The sequence below is a fragment of the Acinonyx jubatus genome, chromosome C1, assembly GCF_027475565.1.
Source record: "Acinonyx jubatus isolate Ajub_Pintada_27869175 chromosome C1, VMU_Ajub_asm_v1.0, whole genome shotgun sequence".
Lineage (NCBI taxonomy): Eukaryota > Metazoa > Chordata > Mammalia > Carnivora > Felidae > Acinonyx > Acinonyx jubatus.
Genome location: NC_069381.1, coordinates 160093623 through 160120875, shown reverse-complemented (window position 1 = coordinate 160120875; position 27253 = coordinate 160093623). Strand labels below are relative to the sequence as shown.

Here is a 27253-nt window from a genome sequence, read left to right as displayed (position 1 = left end):
GCATTCCAAAGGGAGTGATCTCGGTCACCGCCTAGATTCAGGCTGATTGGAAGCCAGACCCTCAGGCAGCAATTTTTCAAGTATGCAAATGTATACAGTTCTGTGAGACCCCAGTCATAGACCCTGCTGATCTCTAGACCAGGAGATCTGAAGGTATCCTCTGGGCAGCAGGTGCCAAGAATCAGAGCTTGAGACCAGTGTAAAAGATCCTGTCTAGGAGACACTAGAAAGCTGTGGTGAGGCCAAGTAGGGGGCGGGGGTGGGTGCAGATGGTGTCTCCTTGCCTACATCCTCTGAGAGTGCCTTTAGGTGTGTGGCCAACCTGAATCCTATCCCTCAGGTTGAAGTTCCGGGGTAAATAAATGAGTCTTTGCCACGTGCAGACTGGGGGTGTGTTTCAGTCTACTGTCTGTGTGTTGTGCAGGATATGGTGTCCTGTCCAGAACTGTCTTCCCAATTGTTATAGACCCATAGACCCCAGGAGTACAGGCCTCTCGGCCACCAGAGCCAGGCAAACGAGAGTGGCCTCTCTGTGGGCTGAGTTCATCCGTCAGCCTTTAAGCAAGGCTGCAGGAGAGTGTTGGGTGTGGGGCATGCCTGTGCCAGGAAGGAGCATGGGGGACACGCTTGCAATTTTAGCGATGCTGAAGAAGAGCATTCTGGGAGAGACATGCCTTGGTTTTAGCCATACATGCCTGCCCTAGAAAGAGAGGGAGAGTGCGAAAACTGGCGCTCTCCAACAGCACTCTCCCCCTCAAGGAAAATTCCAGCGAATCTTTAACAATTGAATCTCCTTCACATATAATCCAGTCATCTCTCAAACCAGTGCTGGTTCCCCAGATGGGTGAGTCCCTGCTGAGCTCCCCATAGCCCTTGGGTCCCCTGGACATACGCCCCATTGGTTTCCAGAACGAGACTTTGTTGGGGCCTCATCTGTGTGGTGTAGGTCCCCAGGGTCAGGGTACCTGATACGGAGCACAGACCCCTCACTCCTCAGGGAGAAGCTCTGAGCCTGTGAGAGCCTTCCCTATTGTGGGTTGCTGCACCCTGGGGTGAGGGTTTTGGTAAGACTATAGCTCTGCCTTTCCCACCTGGCTCCATGGGGCCATTTTCCCCTCATTGCAAAGGAAGCTGCTCAGCTAGTTTTCAGCTCTTTTCAGGTGGGAGTTATCGCATAGATGGTGGTAGATTTGGTGCGTCTGTGGGAGATGAGTTCAGGGTCTTCCCGTGCCACCGCCTTGGGCCATCCCCATGCATACACAATGGAATTCAAATTATTTAAAACAACCGAGCACACTTATATGAAATTGCAATGCACTGTCAACTAATTATGCTCATTTATAATCAAGTTAGAAAGGGAAACCCCCCAAAGCCCTCTCTTCATGATGAAGCATATGCCAACTGTATTGTTGCCAAAGGCATTTCATTTCTATATAAAAGCTGTGAGGGTTATAAATAAACGTGTGCAAATCACCTAGCACAGCACGTGGGGCACATAGTAAACGCTCAGCAAACAGCGGTCACAGTGGTAGCAGTTGCTATTAGTCCAGCAGGGTTTATGTTTGGCTGCCAGCTGCTGGCTAGGAATGGATTTTAAATCGTGGAACTCCCGTTTCTCCAGAAAGAAGTGAAAATATATCAGATGTTGGGCCTTTGCTGGCTTTCTGATAGGAAACCCCATTGGGCATTCAGTTAAACTGTCTTTCAGTTTTGGGGTGCCAATTTTGTAAACTAATGTTTCTTTACATCATAATTCCCAAGGCTTTCCTTCTTATTTTTCCTCCCTACACAATATACCTAATAGTAAAGTCCATAGACAAATTCCACATGTAATTTAATTTGACATTTCTTTTGTCTCTGAAAATTGTTTTGCTTTGCTTATCTGCCATGTTCTTCGTTAATAATGCTGATTCCTGAAAAACTCTTTTATAGGAGCTTCTTACATTTTCTGATCCTCTTTTGCAAAACTTACATAGAAGGAAAGCCATCATCTATGGACGTTGTCTACTCATCCAATTTAGTATCATTCCTAAGCCTGAAACAAAAAAAGGGGAAAAGAAATCAGACCATGGACAAGTGAGAATTCTTAGAGTCTGATAGTATAGTTAGTTCCTCATCCCCAAAACACCGGTACAGCACAAAGGCAAAATCAATATTATGATTTGGAAAAGGGGCAAATGGAAGATAGTAAAATTCATTTTTATCCATTTTTGTCATGTCGGTACACAGTATTTTGAGACCAGATTTATTATGTATACCGGCAGAATTTTTCCATACCAAGATATACACGAATAATTCTTATTAAAATAGGACCACACCACAGCAATGGTTTGGCAGCCTGCTTTCTTTTTACTTAGCACAGCACACTTCTGCATGCCATAGCTGTGATGTTAGACCGTGTTTAAGGACGCCATGTGTCTTTTTCTAAAAAGTGGCTGTGGGAAATACAAATTGTTATTGTTACCTTGAGGGTTGAGAGCTATAATATTGTGTTTTTCATCTTTCGCTGTTTAAAATCAGACTGTGTGTTAGGCTAGACATCCATTTGGTAAAAAGAAAATGGTTTCCCCTGCTTTTGAGACCATGTATATGGTGGAGCTGAGGCAGGAGAACAAAGGTTTCTTGGGAAAGGCCCTTCCCCTCTACTCTAGGCCACACAAGGGTCGTTCGTATCTGTGATTTGGACTTGGTTCTGTATGTGAACAGAACAGTGTATAACAGTTTTTATTTGCTTTCTTAAAGGTGTTTTCTAAGGCAGATTTTAAACTCTTTAATGAAAGGCAAAGGGAAATAATTAAGTTTGTGTTACAGTTAGCCAAAACAGGATATTCATGACCAATATGCAGATTTGTTATAGATGAAACACGAGTTATTAATTTAGTCTTACAAAAAAGAAATTAAGATACATAGAGGGTTATAATATATAGCTAATGGCGGTAACAACAGCTAACGGCATGCATGGGGGAGGTGCATAGTGTTGCTAAATAAAAAGAAAGCAGCCTGCCAAATTGTTTGTGTAGTATGATCCTACGTCAATGAAAATTATTTGGGTATATCTTGGTGTAGAAAAATTCTATAAGTATATACAGTAAGCCTGGTCTTTATATATATATTAACACCATTGAATAGTGTAGACGGGAACTATGGCATACTACTTGTAGTTTTCAGATAAAAACACTTGACGAGTACAACTCTCCTGAAACCACAAGAAGGAGCCTTCCTCAGATTTCATCTAAAATAATACACTGATTCTGAGCTGAATGTGCATATGTGCTGGTTTGCTTCGAAAGTCATTATGAATTTGAAATGCATTCAAATAAAAAGCTCTGATTACAAATTGTTGTACTTACTGTCTTATAGATGAGCATTGTGTGAGTCGCTGTAACTCCCAGAGCTGCATGTTAGTCCAGGAAGAGGAGCAGTATCTACAGAGTGGAGACCAGCAACTGGCTCGACATGTGTTGCTGTGTTTACTTCTCATTATTGGCCTGTTTGCTGTAAATGTTTCTTCTGATTTTGTTTTGGGGCCATTTCTTTAAATGTTTGGCAAAGATTTTATTCAGGCATCTGGGAGAAACTTAGTTCCTGCTTCGGGGCGTGGCAGCGAGGCCAATCTGAATCCCCATCTTGAGCAGTTTGGTGGGGAAGGGGGCAAGAAGGATTCACAGCACCCTGTCACCTAAATGGCCCAACAGCCTATGTTGCTTAGAGTCATTTCCTCATTCTATGCTCTGAACCTAGAATTTGGTAAAACTGGGTATCTCCACGCTGTGTGCAGGGCCACTCAGTGACTAAATGCCTACGTGGCCTCCCAGAAGATAAACTTTTAGAAAGAATTTTTAATTACGAAAAGAGCATAACCACTTCATGCCATAGATATTTGCACAATCACTGCCTTCTCTTTTTTCATACATTTTTCGTGGTTCTAAATTGTACCTAGAGATTTATACTCTGCTTTGTCACTTGTGTCAGTCATTTTCTTTTTGCTACATAGTTGTTCGTAACTGTTACTTTAAATGGCTCCTCAGTAAACAGTAGAGGAGATACATTATAATTTACCCAACCACTTCCTTATGGATGATTATTCCTAGTTTTTCCAAATGCTCAAATAAACATCTCCATGCAATATTTCATTATGATAGAGTCTCAGACTTGGGAAACCTGGATCAAAGAGTATAACGATTTCTGTGCCTCTGGATGCATTCTACAAAATTGTGTTCGGAAGGAGTAGTATAGATTTGTAAAAGGACTCCCACCAGCACTGAATGTTATGAATTTTATTTTTTTTAATACTTATTTATTTGAGACACAGAGAGAGAGAGAGAGAGTGGGGAAGGGGCAAAGAGAGAAGGAGACAGAGAGCTTAAACCCACGAACCGTGAGATCATGACCTAAGCTGAAATCAAGAATCGGGTCCGTACCAACTGAGCCACCCAGGCGCCCCTGAATGTTATGAATTTTAAAGTTTGATAACTTTATAAGTGAAATATAGCCCTTTATTTTCTAAATGTGTTTCTTTGATTACTAAGGGATTTTAAAATCAGTTTTATGTCCTCTTGTGTGAATTATCATTTATTATATAATTCTTTAAGATGGTTCAAATGTAACTTGCCTGGGTCCTCCCTAGATGGGAGATGGACCATATATATAACCAATGAAGAAACCTTTTTACATTGGGATGTTCATTACATAGAATGCTGTCAGCCAGCACCATTTTAACTGCTGTTTAAGAACAAAAATCAAAAAGGGGCACTGGGGTAGGTCAGCTGGTTGGGCGTCCGACTTCGGTCCAGATCACGATCTCCTGGTTCATGGGTTCAAGCCCTGCATCGGGTTCCATGCTGACAGCTCAGAGCTTGGAGCCTGCTTTGGATTGTGTCTCCCTCTCTGTCTGCCCCTCCTCTACTTTCCCTCTGTCTCTCTCTCTCTCTGTCTCTCTCTCTCTCAAAAATAAATAAACATTAAAAAAATTATCGAAAAAAAAGAACAAAAATCAAACAGTAAGAAATGCTGCCAAGAACTGCTGCTTAGTGATGTGATTGTTTTCATTGTGTAGAACTAATTTTAAAATCGGTCCTGTCTTAGGCTGGTTGGCAGTCCTGATATATTAAGTAAGCTTCCGTATTATGGCGCATGTCTTCTTGCTTCGGATCTGATCAAATTAGATGCTGTTTGAGTGACATCTGTCAGGAGGAGAGGTTGAAACCTCTTGTTCAAAAGACAAAGCCTCTATATTCTCTCGGTGTTTTTCCTTTTAGTCTCCCCCCCTCCCCCCAATTATTAAGCAGATAAGTTATTGTACTGTGTTCTGGATAGAAAGAAATGATTAGCTAGCTTCATTTTAAAATACTATTTTCACCTTCTTTTACAGAATCTTTCCAGTTGTTTATGGTGGCTATTCAACCAAGAACCTGGAAGGCTATATGTTGAGCTACAGTTTTTCTGTGCTGTGTTTAACTTTGGCCAGGTATTTATGTACTGAGAACTTTGAGGGCTTTTTTGTTTTCCTGGATGGGTTGTTTGGGGGGTAGTGGTGTGGATGTTGTTGTTTTCTTTTAAATCAAAAGGGTTTAGTTGGTTCGCCAGCTGCCGGCATGCGTGACAGCTGACAGCTGCATCCGATCTCCATGTTGGTTCTTGTCATCAGAATGCACATTGAGTGTTTCAGTCACAAACACCAAATCGTTTTTTGCTTTGGTTTTAAAATGAAGAGTGATCAGTTAAGCAGGAACAAGATGTCCCAACTTCTTTTGAAACTTTGTTATGGTCTTAATAAGTCACTTTGGGAAAAAGACTTCCCTTCTCTGAGTCCCTTAGTCGAGTCACTTAAATTGATGAACATCATTTCATTTACTTGTTGATGTTTCTCGAAGGATAGGTGCTTAAATCTTTGTTAGAAAATCATGTGATGGATAAATACATTTGGGCCAGGGATCGTAGTTACCATTCCTTGACAGTCTAAATGCCAACCATTATTAAGGATTTTACATTAGTCCTCTTACTTAGACGTCACAGGAACACCAACCAAGTGACATTATCATTCCCGGTTTTAAAAATTAGGAACTAAAATTCCATGAAGAACTAATATGATAGGTGCTGTTGTCTTTATGTCACTAATAAAATGGATATTGAAGAATAAACGACATTTTACATATTGGGAAAGTATTTTTATGTGAAAATTTCAAAGTGTGATTCTGTTTTCAATCTCTTACTTTTTAATAAAGAAAGAGTATTAGTCCCACAGATTAAGTATCAGGTTGAAAAAAATAACTCTGTTTGAAATCACTGGTTTTGCCTATTAAACCTGAAATAATCGACTACCTGAGTCAGTTAACATTTATTAGTAGACATTCCTGCACATTTTATCCTAACATTAATTTCTTGAAATATTTCCAGTTTGTTTTGCCATGATGGTGGGGGCAAAAAGACTATGTCTAGATAGATAAGTGACCTAATCAGTTTATTACAGACTGGCTTGAGTATCCCAGGCTACATGAATCTAAGTGAATCTCACTTTGTGAATCTAAGATCTGATTTTTGTACCCAGGAACTATAAAATCCTAGGTTCAGAACTCGTAGTCTCACTCAGCCTTTTGATTTCAAGAAGCCCACTCCAGGCTGTCACCCCAGGACTGGAACTGAGAAAGCTTCACAAATGAAGAAGCTAATGCCAGGAATGTTGCATTTGAGATGATGCCCCCATAGCTAATGGTCCAAGTGTTTCAAAGGAGAGAGAGAGAGAGAGGGAGAGTTATACAAACACTCCCCACCCCCTCCCATATAGGTGTTATAGTAAGGTCATTCCTTTTTGGCTGTTTATAGTTTGGGGGTGAAGCAAGGTAGAGCCTTCTTGCAGTATATCGCATTGTCCACCCTGCCTCCCACCAGCCTGCACTGAGATCCTTAACCCACTGTGCCTGGCAAATGGCAGTTGCCAAACTTCTGTCTCCCCAGGCAATTCCAATTGTCCTTACCTGTGGCCGCTTTCTGGTGCCAGTTTTCCTCATCACCCCCAAATCCCTCAAACCCTTTCCCTAAGCACCTAGCCAATTTCATGTCACATAAAGTTTGTTCAGTGACTTCACTGTAATCAGACACTATGTAATTCTCTACTTGCTGAAGTGTTAACGGAAATATAATAAACACTGAAGCACAACGGGAGATCACTTATTTTCTTTTTTCAAAAGGGAAAACGAAGACATGAAGCTCTTAAATGTTTTCGTTTTTCTTCAGTGAGCTAGAATACAGATGTGGCAGCTCAGCCCTGGGTTAAGTCAATGATCCAACCTAACTAGTAGGATACATGACTAAGAAGAGGCAGCCAAGTATCATACCTGCCTCCAGACACTGACCTTTAGAGGACCTGCCTTGTGTGGTCCATTTAAAATACTGCTCTAATCACTCTAGGTTAGCTTCCCCCAGCACTAAACATATGGTGGCTTCCATAATTCCTCAGTCTTAACATTCTACTGTTGAACTCATGACTGTAACCTTTCTTCTTCCATAGGGATTTATTTCCTTTGGCATCTTTGGATTGGACAAACATTTAATCATTCTACCTTTCAAAAGAAGGTAAATTTAGTTTTGAAATAAATCTATATCTGGGGACACCTGGGTGGCTCAGCCGGGTAAACGTCCGTCCGACTTTGGCTCAGTTCATGATCTCATGGTTTGTGGGTTCGAACCCTGCGTCGGGCTCTGTGCTGACAGCTCAGAGCCTGGAGCCTGCTTTGGATTCTTTGTCTCCCTCTCTCTCTGCCCCTCTTCTGCTCATGCTCTGTCTCTTTCCCTCAAAAATAAACATTAAAAAATTTTAGAAAGAAATCTATACCTGTAAAAGTAATGACAAGGCCATTCTATTAACACACTGATATTTTTAAACCTATAGTAATTGCTAGACCACAGAAAGATTAAACTAAACATTGTGTTGATTCACACATTTGTTGTAAATAATTGCAGAGAAGGGGCACCTGGGTGGCTCAGTTAGTTAAAGCCTCCAAATCTTAGTTTCAGCTCAGGTCATGATCTCACGGTTCATGGGTTTGAACCCCGCGTCAGGCTCTACACTGCTGGTGCAGAGCCTGCTTGGGATTCTCTCTCTCTGCCCCCTACCAGCTCGCACCTGTTCTCTCCCTCTTTCTCAAGATAAAGAAAAATAAACTTTAAACAAATAAATAATTGCAGAGAAAACTTTAGAAAAACTCTTATTACTCCCACATTGTCATTTGCATTTCAACGAGAATTGATGGGTGAGAACTTCTTTTTTTTTTTCATGTTTATTTATTTTTGAGAGAGAGAGAGAGAGAGAGAGAGAACACCAGGGGGAGGGACAGAGAGAGGGGGGCAGAAGATCCAAAGCGGGCCCTTCACTGACAGCAGAGAGACTGATGCAGGGCTCGAACCCACAAACTGTGAGATCATGACCTGAGCTGAAGTCGACCGACTGAGCCACCCAGGTGCCCTGATGGATGAGGACTTCTATCTATGCCATTAACTACATAAAGTAAAGTGAAACGTGAAAAATATATTTAGGAATGGAAGTGGTAGATTGTGCATCCCCAAAGGTCGGTATTTGACAATACAGATTCTCCTTTGACAATAGGATTTCTCTTTCTATCAAACTGACAATTTATAGAAAATGCAAGTCCCTTCTTTCTAAATTGTTTTTCTTAGCTTGGTGAGGAGTTTCTTTGGATTCAGATTAGTAACTTCTTTAAAAGAAATAATGAAATGGGAATTCTGCAACTCAGGAGTGGAAGGAAGGGGGAGGCACACATCTTTGTTACTCTCATTTGTTTTCAAAGTCAAACTCAGTAGAAACTAGAAGTGCTAATGGAATTTATCCTATCCACTACCTAAAAAGTGCCCAGTATGTGGTCACTGTTCTTTCTTCTACTTCTTTTTTGTCGTCATTAACATCATCACACTATTGAGACACAGTTGCTTCATTTCATGAAGGAGGAAAAGCAATAGGAAAGTCATTGAACTTAGTTATCAGCTCATAATGTTGATCAGTTAAAATGGTCAACACATGTATCATCTGAGCTGGCAGAAACAGAATGATGCTGTATTCCGGAGCCCAGTATTTGTCTCTCTGGTACTGAAATTGGAGAATGGTTAAATAAAATACTTGATCTCTGTAAGTTATTTTTGCCACTTAAAACAGTAGAATGTGGAGTAAGGAAAGAACTTCATTTTTTTGGTAGAAACTGAAATAGATCAAATATGCTTGGATGGCTTATAAAATGTTCAAGTCTCCACCTGCTTGGACCAGGAAACCAAGTGCGGGTTAGGTCTTTGCTTCGGACACTAACAGCATCTGGATGTTGTCGATGACCGCTTTGGAAGAGCTGTGTCGATGGGGTGATAAGCAGGAAGGGGTTCTCTCTGAGTGCTTTTCATTCCTTAAAAGTGACCTCCTTAAATTTTGGCTTTTAGACTTGAGTTCCTATGGAATAATAAAGATACAACAGACAACAGGGGTTCTCCTGTTCCTGAGGAAATAAAAATGACCTGTCAACAATTTATCCATTATCATCGTGATCTGTGTATCCGAAACATTGTCAAGGAAAGAAGGCAAGTACAAATTCTAGATAATTATATTTTAGATGATTAATTTTGGTTTGTAACAGGCTAAGTAATATGGTTGTAATTAACTATATGGTTGGTTTTTTTTTTTTTTTCAATAGCACAATTACATGTAAAAGTTAAAACAGTCAGTTTATAGTTTAAGAAACAGCATATACTGGGGCACCTGGGTGGCTCAGTTGTTTGGGCGTCGGACTTTCAGCTCAGGTCATGATCCAGCCCCATGTCGGGCTCTGTGCTGACAGCTCAGAGCCTGGAACCTGCTTCAGATTTTGTGTCTCCCTCGCTCTCTGCCCCTCCCCCACTAGCACTCTGTGACTCTCTCAAAAATAAATAAAAACGCTTTTTAAAAAAATTTAAAAAGGGGCGCCTGGGTGGTGCAGTCGGTTAAGCGTCCGACTTCAGCCAGGTCACGATCTCGCGGTCCGGGAGTTTGAGCCCCACGTCAGGCTCTGGGCTGATGGCTCGGAGCCTGGAGCCTGTTTCCGATTCTGTGTCTCCCTTTCTCTCTGCCCCTCCCCCGTTCATGCTCTGTCTCTCTCTGTCCCAAAAATAAATAAACATTGAAAAAAAAAATTTTTTTTTTTAAAATTTAAAAAAAGAAACAGCATATACTGGGGTGCCTGGGTAGTTTAGTCGGTTAAGCATCCAACTTCAGCTCAGGTCATGATCTCACTGTTCGTGGGTTCGAGCCCCGTGTCGGGCTCTGTGCTGACAGCCTCAGAGCCTGGATCCTGCTTCGGATTCTGTGTCTCCCTCTCTCTCTGCCCTTCCCCTCCCCCTGCCCTCCCCTCCCACCACTCATACTGTCTCTGTCTTTCAAAAATAAATAAATGTTAAAAAAAATTGTTTTAAAACAGCATATGTAAGATTCTTACACTTTTTAGAAGTTACATAACTTCCAATTTCCATATAAAATGTGAAAACTAATTTAGAATGAAGGAAAATGTAGTAAAATATTAACATTCACTTCATGTTGGCCGTTAGTGTCTCTCACAAAACCAGAAGATACACTGGATTTAGAAGTGACTTTCTATTCTCTGTCTCCTAGGGGTATGTTATTTCATATTATTAATGACATTGTCAGGAAAATGAAATGAAATTTGTCCTTTTATGTCTATAGCCACAAATTTGAAATTGCCATTCAGGATGATATATGTACACATATCCTATGCCACTATATTTGTTTAGAAACAGGTAGCCTGGGACAGTTAGTGGAAAGGGGACTCACTGGGCACTGATACTAGAAGTCAGCTCCTGAATCTGCTACTTATTAGCTATGCGACATCATTGGGCAAGTTCAGTTGTCTAAACCTTAATTTTCCTCTTCTTTAAAATTAGATAGCATGTTTTTGAATCGGATAGCAAAATCTGTACGAGGGTCCTAGCCCGGTTTCTGGAAATGGTAAACTATGAAGAAAAGTTAGTTAAAGAGCCAAACAAAATTATTTCAAAGTTCCACTAATGGACAGTTTCAACAATTTACAGTTGCTTCTTAAAATTAAAGGGGGGCTCCTGGGTGGGGTGGCTCAGTCGGTTAAGCACCTGACTCTTGGTTTCAGCTCACGTCATGATCTCATGGTTTGTAGGTTCGAACTCCGCCTTGGGCTCTGCGCTGACAGCATGGAGCCTGCTTGGGATTCTCTCTCTCTCTCTCTCTCTCTCTCTCTCTCTCTCTCCCCTCTCTTTCTGCCCCTCCCCTGCTTGTGCTCTCTTTCTCTCCCTCAAAATAAATAAATAAACTTCAACAAATAGTAATGAAATGAAATGAAATGAAATGAGATGAGATGAATAAAGGGTGCTCCACGTCAGCTCTGCCAGGCCCACTGTGATTGCGTAGGTGGGAAGCACGGCGCTTGCAGTTGGCAGGCTGCCTCGCGCCCAGACGGCCGAATGGGCGCTGGCTGGTAGTGGTGCTGCCCTGTGACCTGTAGGGTGGCACATGCTCTGCCACTCTGTGCGGTTCCATGGGCTGTGGTTGTAGCTGCCTGATCAGTCATCAGGAAGCAAATATTCTCCAGTTGGTGTCAGGGATATAAGGTGTTGGGCTATAAATTAAAAATCAGCAAGCAGGGAGAAGGATCAGACAGAGGTCATAATATTCCAGGTGATGTTTGTAGTTGTAAAGCATAAATTAAGATATCTTATTACTAAGCAAACTACTGATGTTAAAACATTTTGACTTATGTACTTGAGAAGATCCTTCATGGATATTAGCCTCTTCTCTAATTTCTATGGGAAACTCTATATTCATTAGTGGTTAAATGCTTTAAAATTTTTGTCACTTACTTCTCATCTCGTCTTGATTTTCATCCACTGTTTCCTGTTGTCAAGCACTTTAGGTTTTACAGCTTGACTGATGCTTGTGGACAGATTCATGTTGTCTATTGCATATTTGTATGAAAATATTAAGAGTTCATTTAATTGCTTCTTTCACACTTCTCTTCCTCTTGTTTATTTATTCGTACCTGAGGCACCCCACATTTGCATTAGGAAGACCAATTTTAAATAATCAAAAAATAGATTCATAATCAAAGCACATTTTAAAGACCTTAGATTTATGGCAAGACAGATCACACTTATTCTTTCCTTCCTTCCTAATGCGCCAAATTCCTGACAAATATCAGTAAGATTGCCTTGCTGATGAAGGCAAGAAGAAAGACTATTTGTGGGCAGTGTGATAAACAGAAAATAATGAAGTGAGATTTGAGTAGTTTAGTGAAAGTAGTCACTTTGTAAGAGCTCGTAAAAACGTATCATTTAATGTTCCTGAGACTATTCAATTACTTATTATACCTAAGAGTATATCATAAAATAAGTAATATTCAACTGTCTACAGAATAGATCTGGTTATAGCCAGCCAGCTACTATAAAAAAGAATGCTTCTTTGTAGATGCATTTACATTGTCTCCTTTTTTTTTTTTACATGTTTCTGTTTTCACAAGCATTATCGGCATTTTTTTTTTCCCTGGTGGGTCTTTCTAGGGTCGGATGAGTTAACAAACCCTTTATATTCAGAAGAGTTTCATTCCTGCCACACTTTTAACTATCATGCTGTGTTTCCCTGTCTCCTGTTTTTCCTTGCTTGTCCTCTATCATGCAGTGCTGATACCAGGTTTACAGAACATATGGGTGAATCATTCCTTTGACATACAGGTGTGGTGCAAAGACGTCTACTGGGACCTTCTGTGGCTGTGACCTGGTGAACTGGCTCATTGAAGTCGGCCTTGCCTCCGACCGTGGGGAAGCTGTGATATATGGAGACAGACTGGTGCAAGGAGGAGTCATCCAGCACATAACCAATGAGTATGAATTTCGGGATGAGTACTTGTTTTACAGATTTCTTCAAAAGAGTCCTGAACAGAGTCCTCCTGCTGTTAATGCCAACACTCCCCCACAGGAAAGATATAAAGAGATCGAGCATTCATCCCCATCCCCTAAGACCTAAATTATGAAGGAGACACCCCTGGGCCATATTCTGGCCCCAGATCTGTTTCTTATTAGCTGTCTGACCTTGGGCAAATTGTAACCTCTCTAAACCTCAATTGCCTCTTCTGTAAAATTTGACGAGGTGTGTTCCTACCCCTTGCTAACATTCTGTGACTTCGTGTGTTTCTAAAACACACAGGAAACTGACAGGAAAAAGAGAAAACCAAATCAAAATGTAAAGTTCTGATAATAAATATGATAATTACTATAAACTAGTTATGCCAACATTTTAAAACATTGCTCCCTACAGCCGTTTGCTATAATTTCAAGACGAACATCCAATTTATTATTGCTTTAAATTGCCAAATTTGGCAGGTATATTGCTGGCAGGAAATGGACCTTAAATTATGACAACTTTGCACTTATTGATAGCACCTCCTGAAAAAGAATTTTAATGATTCTGATAAAAGACCTTCTTATTCTATTTTCCCCATTTTCTTAACAAATAGTACTCATTTAAAAACTAGAAGCAATATTTTTTTAAAGTTCATCTTTTCCTGCTTTTCTATCCAAAGTACTAATCTGTGTCATTAGGAGACGAATAAGAACCACCATAAATATTATCTCCAAAATCCATCCACAGAGGTATAATCTTTAACATTTGTACTGCAAATAATTTCAGCAGATTTGTTTAAATTTTATCAACAAATCTGTTGCCATGTATCGATTCTGGTGTTTGCATAAAGCACCACAGTGCAGAAGGATAGCCCCATTCCCTTCTTCCCTGCAGTTAAAGAGAAAAAGCTATATAGTTCAAGCCAAGATTTAAAAATGTTAAGCCTAACACCCTACTTTTACATCTAGAATTTAGTCTTCTTAAAGTGTCCATGTATAAAAAATCTACAAACTTGAAAGTTATTCAGTGTTGCCCTCCGATAAGCTTTATCTTCAGTAAATTAAAAAGAGATCTATTCACATGACCTTTGAACCTATACTTAATTATTAGGTGTCAGTGCTGGTTTACCTTATTTAAACTATGTTTCTAGTATTTATTTTTCTCATACTTTTAGTGTGTCATGTAAAAGCCATTTAGAAACTAATTTATAGACTTAAATCATTGCTCTTTTAATGCAACAAATATGTAATTTTTTAAAAAACCTGCATGGAAGCCTAGTGTATTTAACAAGTAAATTACACTTTATTGTGTAGTATTAACCTGTACCAACTTTACGTTACGATTAGGGAATGGGGATTTTTTTCAGCAGAAATGTCTTGCTGCAAGACTTTTTTTTTTTTTTTTTTTAATGACCACATTATAACTCTCAGAACGCTCAGGAGTAAGCATAAAGCCTCATTGTTATACCAGGAGACTTTTACAATTACAACAATACGGATATTAATTCACATGCATGCAGGCAACTCAAACTGGAGAATTTGTTTTGTGAACAAATCATACTACACCTGTTCTATTATTTGCATGAAGGGAATAAGCAGCATCTTTTTCCATGGGAAACACTAAGAGAAAACCCTGGATCAGAATGATCTGCGGTTTCAGATAACAAAGGCTTTTAAGGGATATTTTTAGGGTTATGGATATGCTAATTTTATTAAATGAAAATATTTGTAACTTTTACTCTCACTGACAAAGCAAGTTTCTCAATAAAATACCTATTTTAACTTGCATTGCCAACATCTTCTTTGAGTAATCTGAAAAACGCAGAAGCCATCATAGAGGTCTTTTCTGTAAGTTTTCACTGTTTTCTTAAATGGGTCTCCTGAGATTGTTCTGTTCTTCATGACCTTCTGGGATCTATCTGCACAGGGCCTTGCCCAATTATGCACTCAGTAAGCACTTTTTATTAATGAATCAATAGGACATTGGAGTCCTTTTCACATATTTCATAATTTTTAATATGCAAGGTCACAGCTGGGAAAATTATCTGATAGAATTTTGATTAAAATCTATCTAAAATCTTTTAGGTGCCTGGCTGGATCAGTCAGTAAATCAGGTGACTCTTGATCTTGGGGTCGTGAGTTTCAAGCCCCATGTTGGGTGTAGAGATTACTTAAAAAAACAAATCTACCCCTTTTTGGCTAATATTCAATACGGTCAGTTGTTCTTTTCTTTGTTCTGAATAATTCCATGACTAGCTTTTGTTTAAACTTCAATATTTTCAGAATAAGGTAAAGTGTGCTTGGCATTTTAAGAATAATGACTAATGACAGTTAGTTTCTAAAAGCAAGACAGATGTAAAACTATTATTTTACATGTTTGCTATACAGAATAGTGTTTGCCCCATCAATTCTAATATGATGTTAAATATTAAATTACTTTAGACCACTGGGCATAGGTAGTCAAGTGATGTCTGATGGTTGGAAACACAGTTCAGGATCAGAAATATCATCACCATTCTTCAGGAAAATGCGGAATGATAAATTTCTATGATTGGTATGAGAAAAGCCTGAAGTAATTAATTAAGAAAAGAACACACTCACTCTGTAGAACCTATTTTTCATAAATGTTACAAGTGGGAACTAAATTTCCAAAATTCTAGGCTGAATAATTATTTCTAGGGTAAAATTTTTGGTTGATCAACAAAACTAAAAGCCTACTGAATGGAAGAAGATATTTGCAAATGATATATCCAATGAAAGGTTAGTATCCAAAAATATATAAAAGAATTTATACAACTTGACATCAAAAAACAATCCAATTAAAAATGGGCAAAGACATGAAGAGACATTTCTCCAAAGAAGACATACAGATGGCCAACAGACACATGAAAAGATGCTCAACAGCACTCACGATCAGGAAATTGAAATCAAAATCAAGAGATGTCACCTCAGACGTGTCAGAATGGCTAAAATCGAAACACAAGAAACAACAAGTGTTGGTGAGGATGTGGAGAAAGAGGAACCCTCTTGCACTGTTGGTGGGAAGGCAAACTGGTGCAGCCACTGTGGAAAACAATATGGAGGTTCCATAAAAAATTAAAAACAGAGAAAAAAATTAAAAATAGAACTACCATATGATCCAGTAATCGCACTACTGGCTATTTACCCAAAGAATACGAAAACGCTAACTTGAAAGGATGTGTGTCCCTATGTTTATTACAGCATTATTTGCAATAGCCAACAAGTGTCCATTGATAGATGAATGGATAAAGAAGATGAGGTAGGGGCGCCTGGGTGGCTCAGTTGGTTAAGCGTCTGACTTTGGCTCAGGTCATGATCTCACAGTTTGTGAGTTTGAGCCCCACATCGGGCTCTGTGTTGACAGCTCAGCCTGAAGCCTGCTTCGGATTCTGTGTCTCCTCTCTCTGCCCCTCCCATGCACATGCTCTGTCTCTATCTCTCAATAATAAATAAAACGTTGAAAAAAAAAAAAGGTGTGTGTGTGTGTGTATACACAATGGAATATTATTCAGCCATAAGAAAATGAAATCTTGCCATTTGCAACAACATGGTTGTATCTAGAGAGTATAATGCTAAGCAAACTAAGTCAGAGAAAGACAAATACCATATGATTTCATTCATATGTGAAATTTAAGAAACAAAACAACAACAAAAAAGAAACCAAAAGACAAACTGTTAATGATAGAGAACAAACAGATCATTTTCAGAGGGGGAATGGGGGTGGGGGGTGGGTGAAACAGGTGAACAGGATTAAGAGCATATTTACCTTGATGAGCACTAAGTAATATATGGAATTGTTGACTCAGTCTATTGTATACCTGAAGCAAATATAACACTGTATGTTGACTGTACTGGAATTAAAAATAAAAGTTTTTTTGGTTGAAGATTAATATATAAATTGATGTTTTCAACAAAGATCAAACAAACTAGCTTTCTCTAAAGTACTCAGCTTAAGGTTCCCGGCTAGCTCAGTCAGTAGAGCATGAGACTCTTAAAGTACTCAGTTTATTGGTTATTCCCTTGGTTTATTACATCATGGTAAATAATAAATCATACCATTGAAGGATTAACCAAAAAAAAAAAAAAAAAAAAGCTTAATTGCAAAAAAAAACTATATTTTTTATTCCTAAGAAACACCTGAAATTTAAGAAAACCTTACATTTTTAGCGTGCCCCGTGGCTCAGTCAGTTAAGCGCCCAGCTTCAGCTCAGGTCATGATCTCACGGTTCATGAGTTCAAGCCCCGCCTCAGGCTCGGGCTCTGTGCTAACAGCTCAGAGTCTGGAGCCTGCTTCGGATTCTGTCTCCCTCTCTCTCTCTCTGCTCTTCTCCTGCTCACACTCTGTCTCTCTCACTTTCTCAAAAATAAATAAACATTTAAAAAAAAGGAAGTCTTAAATTTTCTAAAATATACTATAAGGCATTAATTACCCACACAATTACCAAAACCCAAATACCATATTGGATTTACATAGTGAAAGTCTCCTAAACTTTCTTAATTCACATATCCTTATAATACCAGTCTTTAGGGAGTTGTTATTCCCATTTTGAATATGCAAAAAAGCAACAGGTTGACCTGAGACTTAACAAAGGTTACCAAGTTGTACAGATAGATTGTCTAAATAATTTGCTCAACTTTACAGAGGACTGGGTACATTATTTCCATCAGCACTTCAATGTTCATTTAACAAATATTTATTGAGCCTCTAACTTGTGCCAACACAATGTTGAATACTGAGCACACGATAGTGGGGTTCCTAACCTCATAAAGCTTCTATTTTACTGTAAAAAACAGATGTGAAACATATAATTACACTTGTGATCAGGATCACATGTGGCTCTGAGGGTACGTAACAACAGACTTGACCTTGTGGTATGGGGAAAACTTTCCTGAGGAACTCCTGCTTCAGCAAAATTCTAAAGGATAAAAACAACTAGTTACATAAAAAGGAGGACGTGAAATGAATGGTGCAAGCAGAGGGCACAGCCATTGTGAAGGAGCTGGGCACATTCAAGGATTTGAAAGAGCAGTGTAGGGGCGCCTGGGTGGCGCAGTCGGTTAAGCGTCCGACTTCAGCCAGGTCACGATCTCGCGGTCCGTGAGTTCGAGCCCCGCGTCAGGCTCTGGGCTGATGGCTCAGAGCCTGGAGCCTGTTTCCGATTCTGTGTCTCCCTCTCTCTCTGCCCCTCCCCCGTTCATGCTCTGTCTCTCTCTGTCCCAAAAATAAATAAACGTTGATGAAAGAGCAGTGTAGTGAGCGAAACAAGCCAAAGAAAGACAAATATACGATGATTTCGCTCATATGTGGAGTTTAAGACACAAAACAGATGAACATAGGGGAAGGAGAAAAAAAGATACGGAGGCAAACCATGAAAGAGACTCTTAACTTTAGAGAACCGTGGGTTGATGGAAGGAGGTGGGTGGGGGATGTGCTAAATGATGAGTATTAAGGAGGGCACTTGCTGTGATGCGCACTGGGTGTTATATGTAAGTGATGAATCACTAAATTCTCACTAATGTTACACTCTATGTTAACTAATTTAAATAAAAACTTGAAACATTAAAAAACCCCGAAAGACCAGGGACACCTGGGCGGCTCCGTCAGTTAAGCATCCAACTTAAACTCCGGTCATGATCTCATGGTTCATGGGTTCGAGTTCTGCCTTGGGCTCTCTGCTGTCAGCTCAGAGTCTGGAGCCTGTTTCAGATTCTGTGTGTGTGTGTCTGCCCATACCCCACCTGTGCACTCTCTCTCTCTCTCTCTCAAAAATAAATGAATAAACTTAAAAAAAAAAAAAAAGCATTATAGTAAAAGCTTTTTAAAAAGGCAATAGTGTACAAGGGTTCCTTTACACTGTCAGTGAGAATGCAAATTGATGTAGGCACTGCAAAAACAGTACAGGGGTTCCTTCAAAAGTTAAAAATAGAGAGGCACCAGTTAAGAGTCTGACTTTTAAGTTTGGTTCAGATCATGATCTCATGGGTTGTGAGTTCGAGCCCTTCATCAGGCTCTGTGCTGACAGCAAGGAGTCTGCTTTGGATTCTCTCTGCCCCTCCCCTCCCCTCTCTCTGTCAAAATAAATTAAACATTTTTTTAAGTTAAAAATAGATTTGCCATATGATCCACTAATTCCACAACTGGGTATTTAACCAAAGAAAACAAAAACACTAATCCGAAAAGATATATGCACCCCTATGTTTATTGCAGCATTACTTACACAGCCTAGATGCAGAAGCAACCCAAGTGTCCATTGATAGATGAATGGATAAAGAAACTGTGGTGCACATATACAATGGAATATTATTCAGCAATAGGAAAGAATGAAATCTTGCCATTTGCAACAACATGGATGGGCCTAGAAGGTATAATGCCAAGTGAAATAAAAAAGACAAATACCATATGATTTCACTCATGTGCAGAATTTAACAAAACAAAGGAACAACAACAACAACAAAAACCAAACAGACTTTTAAATAGAGAACGAACTGGTGGTTGCCAGAGGCGGGGGTGGGGATCGGTGAAAGAGAGAAAGGGGATTATGAAAAAAAAAAAAAAAAAAACCTAGCAAAAGTATAAGAAGATACAGATAGGCAGATCAGCAAGATCTCATTGATAGTTCTTAAGGACTGGGACTTATCTCAATGACTTTTTAAAAGAATTTTAGATTCAACAATAAGAAAATGAACAGCCTGATTTTTAAATTGGGCAAAATATCTGAACAGGTATCTCACCAAAGAAGATATACAGAGGGCAATTAAGCATATTAAAAGATGCTCTGCAACATAAGTCATCAGGGAAATGCAAATTAAAACAATGAGATACTACTACACATCTATAAGAATAGCCAAAATCCTGAACACTGACGATACCGAATGATAAGTAAGGATGTGGAGCAACAGAAACTCTCATTCATTGCTGGTGGAATGCAAAATGATGGTCACTTTGGAAGATAGTGTGGCAGTTTCTTACAAAACTAAACATACTCTAACCATACCATCCAGCACTCATGCTGCTGGTATTTATCCAAATGAACTGAAAACTTACGTCTACACAAAAACTGGCACATAGATGTTTATAGCAGCTTTATCATAACTGCCAAAACATGGAAGCAACTAAGGTGTCCTTCAGTAGGACCTATGGTTTTATGACTGGGTATCCGCAATCAAAATATCCAGAATACTATTCAGCACTGAAAAGACATGAGCTCCCAAGCCATGAAAAGGCATGGAGGAATCTTAAATGCATATTACTAAGTTAAAGAGCAAATCTGAAAAGGCTATATACTGTATGATTCCAACTATATGACATTCTAGAAAAGGCAAAACTACGGAGATAATAAAAAGGTAAGTGGCTGTCAGGGATTAGGGGGAGGGAGAGATGAATAGGTGGAGCACAGATATTTAAAGCAGTGAAACTATTCTGTATAATACTCACTAATGCATGTCGTTAAACATTTGTCCAAACCCATAGAAGGTACAATGAATGAACCCGAATGTAGACTATGGCTTTTGGGTGATAATGATATGTCAGTGTAGGTTCATCAATTGTAACAGATGTATTACTCTAGTGTGGGATGTTGACGGGGGGGGGGGGGGGAATTGGAGGTGGGACAGGACGTATGCTGGGACTCTGTACTTTCTGCTCAGTTTTGCTTTAAACCTAAAACAGCTGTAAAAAAATATTTTCTTAAAAAGTTTTAGGAAGGAAATGTATTATTAGATTTACATTCCCAAGAGATCACTCTGCTGCAGTGACCCATGTGAACAGAGATAAAAAACAAAAATGGGTGTAGAACAGTTCACTGCAGTTGTCCAGGTGAGAGACAGTGCTAGTTGAGACTAGGGTGGTATGGAAGGAGGAAGAGAAAACATGTGAGCCCCAGAGAGAGAAATAAGATTCAAGTATGTGCCCCTGGATAAATGAACAGCCTGCTTACCCTTAGTTTCCCCATATATTAAGAGAGAGAAAGGAGGTGTATGGGGGTTGGCCAAAGGTCTTCATGATTTGGAGAGAGGCTTTCACTGAACCATATGTAAAGCAAACACATAATTAACTGAGTACTTGAGACAATCTCTTTTCTTTTGTAATGGTAGCTCTGTATTAGACGAGCAAAATCAAGCAGATTGTAGTTTTTACATTTTTTTTTTACATTTATTTATTTTTGAGAGACAGAGAGAGACAGAGCGCGAACAGGGAAGAGGGAGATAGAGAAGGAGACACAAAATCCAAAGCAGGCTCCAGGCTCTGAGCTGTCGGCACAGAGCCCAAGGTGGGGCTCGAACCCACAAACCACGAGATCATGACCTAAATCGAAGTCGAACACTCAACCAACTGAGCCACCCAGGCGCCCCTAAGCAGATTATGGCTTTTATGAGAGAACTTAAAAAAAGAAATTTTCTTTAATCATCCGCTACTTTAGTAATAATCCTAATTACAATGATAGCAACCAATAAATACGATAATATAATAAAAAACCTAAAATAGATATTTCTAGAAACCAATAAATAATGTTGAGTTGGATTCTTCTTTTGTTTTATAGTTGCAACTTTGAGTCTTACTTGGTAATCTCTATGTAACTTTAACAAAGTTTTATAAACTTTGGGTAAATATTACTTATTAATAATGTTCATAATACATTATGCACTATAATGTTCTTCATGCTTATAGTACACTAATAATTCTATTTCGTTGCCACTATCTCATTCCTGTTGCTGTTTTCACTGAGTGAAGAGAAACAAAATTTGAGAAAGATTCAAGACACAGAAACAGTATCTCCTGAGGTCTTGGTTCCCTTATCCCATTTCCTAATCCCCCAGACAAGCTCTTCTAAAAACATTACCGTAAAAGCCTATAAGGGTGCGTGGCTGAAAAAGTGCTTGATAATTAGAGCTAAAAGCTCACTGATGCCAAGTCTTGACAAAAAGCATGTTTGTGTCTAATGAAAGCACATTTGCAGGATTAATACACTGTAGTAAGACAATGTATAAATCTAGAAAATTTTGTTAGAGATGATTAATATTTGCCTAATGAGAAAAAACTCATTACTTGAGAAACAATATTTTCCATTACTAAAGAAAAATCTATTTTCTTGCTGTAATTGAGAAAATTATTTGAGGACAATACATAAATATACTAAATATAAACCTATTCATTATTATTTTTTTTTTCAACGTTTATTTATTTTTGGGACAGAGAGAGACAGAGCATGAACGGGGGAGGGGCAGAGAGAAAGGGAGACACAGAATCGGAAACAGGCTCCAGGCTCCGAGCCATCAGCCCAGAGCCCGACGCGGGGCTCGAACTCACGGACCGCGAGATCGTGACCTGGCTGAAGTCGGACGCTTAACCGACTGCGCCACCCAGGCGCCCCACCTATTCATTATTTTAATATTTCATACTTTATGCAGAATTGAATATTTAATTATTGTAATTTTTAAAAAGGTATTATGGCTGGAAAAAAACCACATACACATACACACACACATACACACACACACACACACACACACACACACACAAATACCTGAAATAACTCCTGGCTATTCCATGATATATGTGCCTAATTCTAATGTTATTTTCTTTCTCAATATTTCAGCAAGACTATGTGTAGTTTTAATAGGCCATTAGGTAAATGCTATTAAAGAAAAATCAGATCTACTCAAACTAGGTTATATCATTTACCAAGGTGATAGATTCTGACTTTGAGGAAGATTGTTGACCATTTATATGACACTAAGAACTAATGTTTGACTTATAAATTCTAATTTCATCTTTTGCACACTGGGGAAAGAGATTAACAATTTTATCAACATCAAGATGCTTGTTTTGAAGAATTGATTCCATTTCTTTGAATAGTTCTTTCTCCAGTTTCCTCATGTTGTCCAACATAGTTTTGGCCTTTTCCTGAACAATGAAAAAATAAAAATAAGTAAATACACACACACATATAAGTCTAACCAAATTCCAAACCACCTCTACAGACAAGTTTTTTTTTCATTCTGGTTTCCACTTCTAGTTTGGTTCCCCTCTCATTCTTTAGATACAGTACGGAATGAAATTCTTCAGGAAAAATCTTTGTTCTATATTGAATTAATGGATTAACTCCAACTTATCAGGTATTCTTAGTAGAAAAGATTAAGCATAATTGCATAGGATTAGTCTATAAGCAAGAAACCTAAAAGAAAAATTTACAGGACCATTGAAATTATGATATTGTGTCTGGGGAAGGTTGCTGAAAAATGAGGCTAAGATATTTTTATGACGGTGGATCTTCTATATTTAAAATCAATATTATCAGATTAAACAAAGGAAAAAGAACAGTAGTATTCAAGGGAAAGAACAACTAAAAAAGACATTTTCTCTATGATTCCTCCCTGTTTCAAGAATCGGGGGAAAGGTCATTACTCATATAGAATAAAGGAATTTTTAAGTTATTGGTGAATTACCATGACCAGTTATAGGGTAGGTACTGAGAGGAAAAATATATAAGAAGAAAGTTACTAGAAAGTAAGAATAATTTTAAAAATTCTGCTCTATAATGATAGAGCAGAATTCCACAAAACAAAGATGCTTAATCTAAACATGGACTTTAAAATCAAATTGGATCAACTTTTTCTGATGAAACACTACATTACATATTAGTGAGAAAAAAATATATTTTGTCTATAAATGGTATTGAAATAATTGGTCACCTCTTGGAAAACAAAGTTAGAATCCCTACTTCATAACATACACAAAAATAAATTTCAGGGGCACCTAGGTGGCTCAGTAAGTTAAGCACCAGACTCTTGATTTCAGCTCAGATCATGATCTCAGGGTTCGTGAATCCCAGCCCCTCGTTGGGCTCTGCGCTGACAATGCGGAGCTTGGTATTCTCTCTCTGCCCCTCCTCCCACACGCTCTCTCTCTCTCTCTCTCTCTCTCTTAAATAAACATGAAAAAATAGAAAGAAATTTCAGAAAAATTCAAGAACTAAGTATTTTTTTCAAACACACACATACATACTAGAAGAAAATACAGAAGTTATATTTATTTTGAGATGAAGCAGGCCTCTAGAAGCATGAAATCAAGATGCCTTAAAGGAAAAGACTAACAAATGTAATTGACTTAACTTAAAACTTCTGTGTGAAAAAAAGTTAAACAAACAATAAACTGAGATAAAAAATTGCAATATAACAAAGACTCAAAATTCATATAGTTTTGCCTCTCTGAGGCAAAAGACAAAAACAACCAAGCAACAATTGAAAAACAGGCTAGGGAAAAGAACAGGCAAGTCATTTAAGAGGAAATACTAATGGCTAATAAACATCTGAGAAGCTTTTCAACCGCATCAGTAATCAAGAAACATACATTAAAACTACCAGTAGCACTGACTCTCCCTAAGTCATAAAAATAGACTAGAACTAGAGAAAGACAAATATCACATCATTCTGCATAATATATGTGGAATCTAAAAAACAAAACAAATGACAAAAAGCAGCATTAGACCCATAAATACAGAGAACAAAGAAATTGATGGTTGCCAGATGACAGGGGGTGAGGAGGTAGACAATATGAGTGAAGAGAAGAGGAAGATATAGGTGCCCAGTTATGGAATGAATGTCATGGGGATAAAAGGCACATAAGGAATATAGTTAATGGTATTGTAATAGCATTGTATGGTGACAGATGGCAGCTACACGTGGGGTGAGCATAGCATAATGTATAGATATGTCCAATCACTATATTGTACACCTAAAACTAATGTTAACATTTTGTGTCAATTATACTTCAGTAAAAAAAAAAAAGTAGACTAGAATCCAGCTCTTTGACACTTCTTCCTTCAGGTTCTATGGTTTCTCCATTACTTTCTGTTGTCAATCAACACTTAATGGCTATTAAATAAAGCCTAAGATACTAACAGCTTTTAAATTTTAATTTCAATATTACTTAGAAAAATGTCAATCAGCATTTTAATTTAACAAGCATTTAATAATACGTCTACAAAACCAACCTTCCAGAAACAGTATTGAGGGGAAAGGAAGCTGACAATGCTGAGAACTAAGTAAGCGATTAGTGGCAGTGTGGAGGCTGCTCAGGGAGAAGTGAGGGAAAATCCCTCCAGAGCAGACATATCTCTTGAAACATATCACTGAGGAACTTGAGCAAAGGCAAGAAGGACCAGGGGGCTCATTTGTCCCAGGACTGTGCTCAGTCAGGAGTGTAAGCCAAGCCCACACAGTGGATGACACCACTGGCCAGTAGACTGGGCTCTCATCAGCGTACTTAATGCCCCTAGAACAACTTGCCTGCTTCTCATTCCATGCCACCGGCTACCTACAAAAAGTGTTTATACTGTAAGTTACAAGTGAAAACAAAGTAGTCCAAGATAAAGCAAGTGTCAAGAATCCACAGCAAACAGGAGGTCTAGACAGAGTTCTCTGCTTTAAGTGTAAGCAAAGCGGGTGGGGGAATGGCAACCATGCAAACATACTACAGACAAAAGTAAATAAATAATTACCTGGAAGACAACTGATACAATGCATTTTATGTAGAAAGAATGTAAATGTATATATCTCGAGGAAGTAAAAGGAATGATAGCAACAGAAATCGGGAGCCGGTACAAACAGGTGTGGAAAGGTACAAGATGGCCAATCTTTTCCTCCCTGGAGGGAATCAGTTGATGGTTCTGTAAAAAACCTCCAGCTAGCTCTTCCATTTCCTTCTAATCTATATTTTATTTCTGGGGCAGAGAGGGAAGAAAGCTGAAGAGGTATGGATATTAGAAAATTATTTGTCAATCTGTCTGTCTGCCCAAAAATATATCTGCTTATTTCTAGAGATGAGATTTTGGATGATGTTCATCTTCTATACTGCTTACATTTAAAAAGAATAAGCACTTACCATTTTTTTAAAAAGACTCCAATTCATCATTATTATTAAGTCTAAGGAGTGTTAAGCATTTCCAATAAAAATTAATCTGAGGCTATCTGATTAAGAACATTTTGTATGTAAGAGATGTTAACTGCCCTCCAGTAGCTCTGTAATTTTTGGTGTGAGATATAAACTAAGCAAGCTACTTAAACTCTCTAAGTCTCAGTAAATGGAGATTCCTTATCAGTGAAATGGAGATAACAATAGTATTTACCTCATAAAGTGGTTTGAAGATTAAATATTCTATTTTGTGTAATGATACCATGGTGCTGAGTGTATAAAAAGTGCCCAATAAATGTTACGTATTGTTATTATGCTTAATATACTAAATTTCTCTAAGAGATTCATAGTGCATTCTTAACCATTATTTTAAATCTTTGGTTTGAGCTCTACTATAATTGAAACATCTAAACTATTTTATTTTTATTTTATTTTTAAAAGCTTTTATTTTTTTAAATGTTTATTTTTGAGAGAGAGAGAGAGTTTAAACTATTTTTAAACCTATTTTTACATGAAGCAAGGAAAGAAAGGTGAAGTTCCAAAGTTCAAAATGTGGACTGAATCACACTTTAAACTGTTCTTAATGATAAAACAGAGAATATAATTTAATCATACCTCCTTTTTGTCTATTACTTCCAATGCCTGTTGATGTTCTTGATAGAGTGGGTGTCTTCTGTCAGGCTTAAACTGAAAACGTGGTTTCTTTTTAACTGGGTCTTCAAGATCAAATGTTGGTGAGCTGGTATCCAATAGTTGTGAAACATTTGGCACAAATATGAAAGGCTTAAAAACAGATCTAGAAGAAAAAGTCATAGAGTTGGCTTGTGGGGATAGTGGGGATAGGAAAATATTTAGCATTATGCTAAATCTTCTACGATTCCCTCTAGTTAGAAGGGCCTGGCACAGAAACAGTGTCCAGTGAAATTATAGTCCATCATTTTCTACTGAAAACTCCATAGTTGAAGGGTAAGAACAATCCTCAGTGTTACAGAGATTGAGGATTAGGATCTGGAATGAAATCACAGCAGCAGTATTAATAAAGTGTCCTCAGGTCTCACTCCATCTTCTTGAAATGATCTTTAATAACATGAAAGACTATAACACTGACAGAATATAAGATCATTTCTCAATGTAATGTACATTAAGTTCTATGAGAGACACTAATGACTTAAGACAATTTTAACATATCTAAAATCCAATTTTAGATATAACTTCAACTACTGATAGTTTAAGTTTTACAGGCATATATTTTCTAGATATGAGCGGATAAGTAACCATCTAAATCCAGCACAACTACATCATTTAATCTTCTTAGTATTCTTAACCATCTAATATTATAATACTGAAATCTGCAAAAGAAAACCATCTACTTTCTTTTCTTGACAATTTTAAATATATTTGGCCAAA

General features: G+C 38.3%; 2 protein-coding genes across 4 annotated transcripts in view; one reads left to right on the top strand and one right to left on the bottom strand.

Annotated features, from left to right (window-relative positions):
* The window catches only part of GPR155 (G protein-coupled receptor 155), a 47645-nt gene extending 32945 nt beyond the window's left edge, over positions 1-14700 (top strand). Inside the window, exons 12-16 of the mRNA XM_015086402.3 lie at positions 3361-3497; positions 5372-5467; positions 7508-7572; positions 9439-9576; positions 12745-14700. Of these exons, the coding sequence (XP_014941888.1) occupies positions 3361-3497; positions 5372-5467; positions 7508-7572; positions 9439-9576; positions 12745-13036 (728 nt within the window). The 3' untranslated portion in view covers positions 13037-14700. The remainder of the gene's footprint in view (positions 1-3360; positions 3498-5371; positions 5468-7507; positions 7573-9438; positions 9577-12744) is intronic.
* A 6363-nt stretch (positions 14701-21063) lies between these two features.
* SCRN3 (secernin 3) overlaps positions 21064-27253 on the bottom strand; it is a 32817-nt gene continuing 26627 nt past the window's right edge. For all 3 annotated transcript variants that reach the window (XM_015086369.3, XM_053215302.1, XM_053215301.1), the window contains 3 exons: positions 26462-26642; positions 22307-22837; positions 21064-22078 (listed from right to left, as the gene is read on the bottom strand). In XM_015086369.3, the coding sequence (XP_014941855.1) occupies positions 22667-22837; positions 26462-26642 (352 nt within the window). In that variant the 3' untranslated portion in view covers positions 21064-22078; positions 22307-22666. The remainder of the gene's footprint in view (positions 22079-22306; positions 22838-26461; positions 26643-27253) is intronic.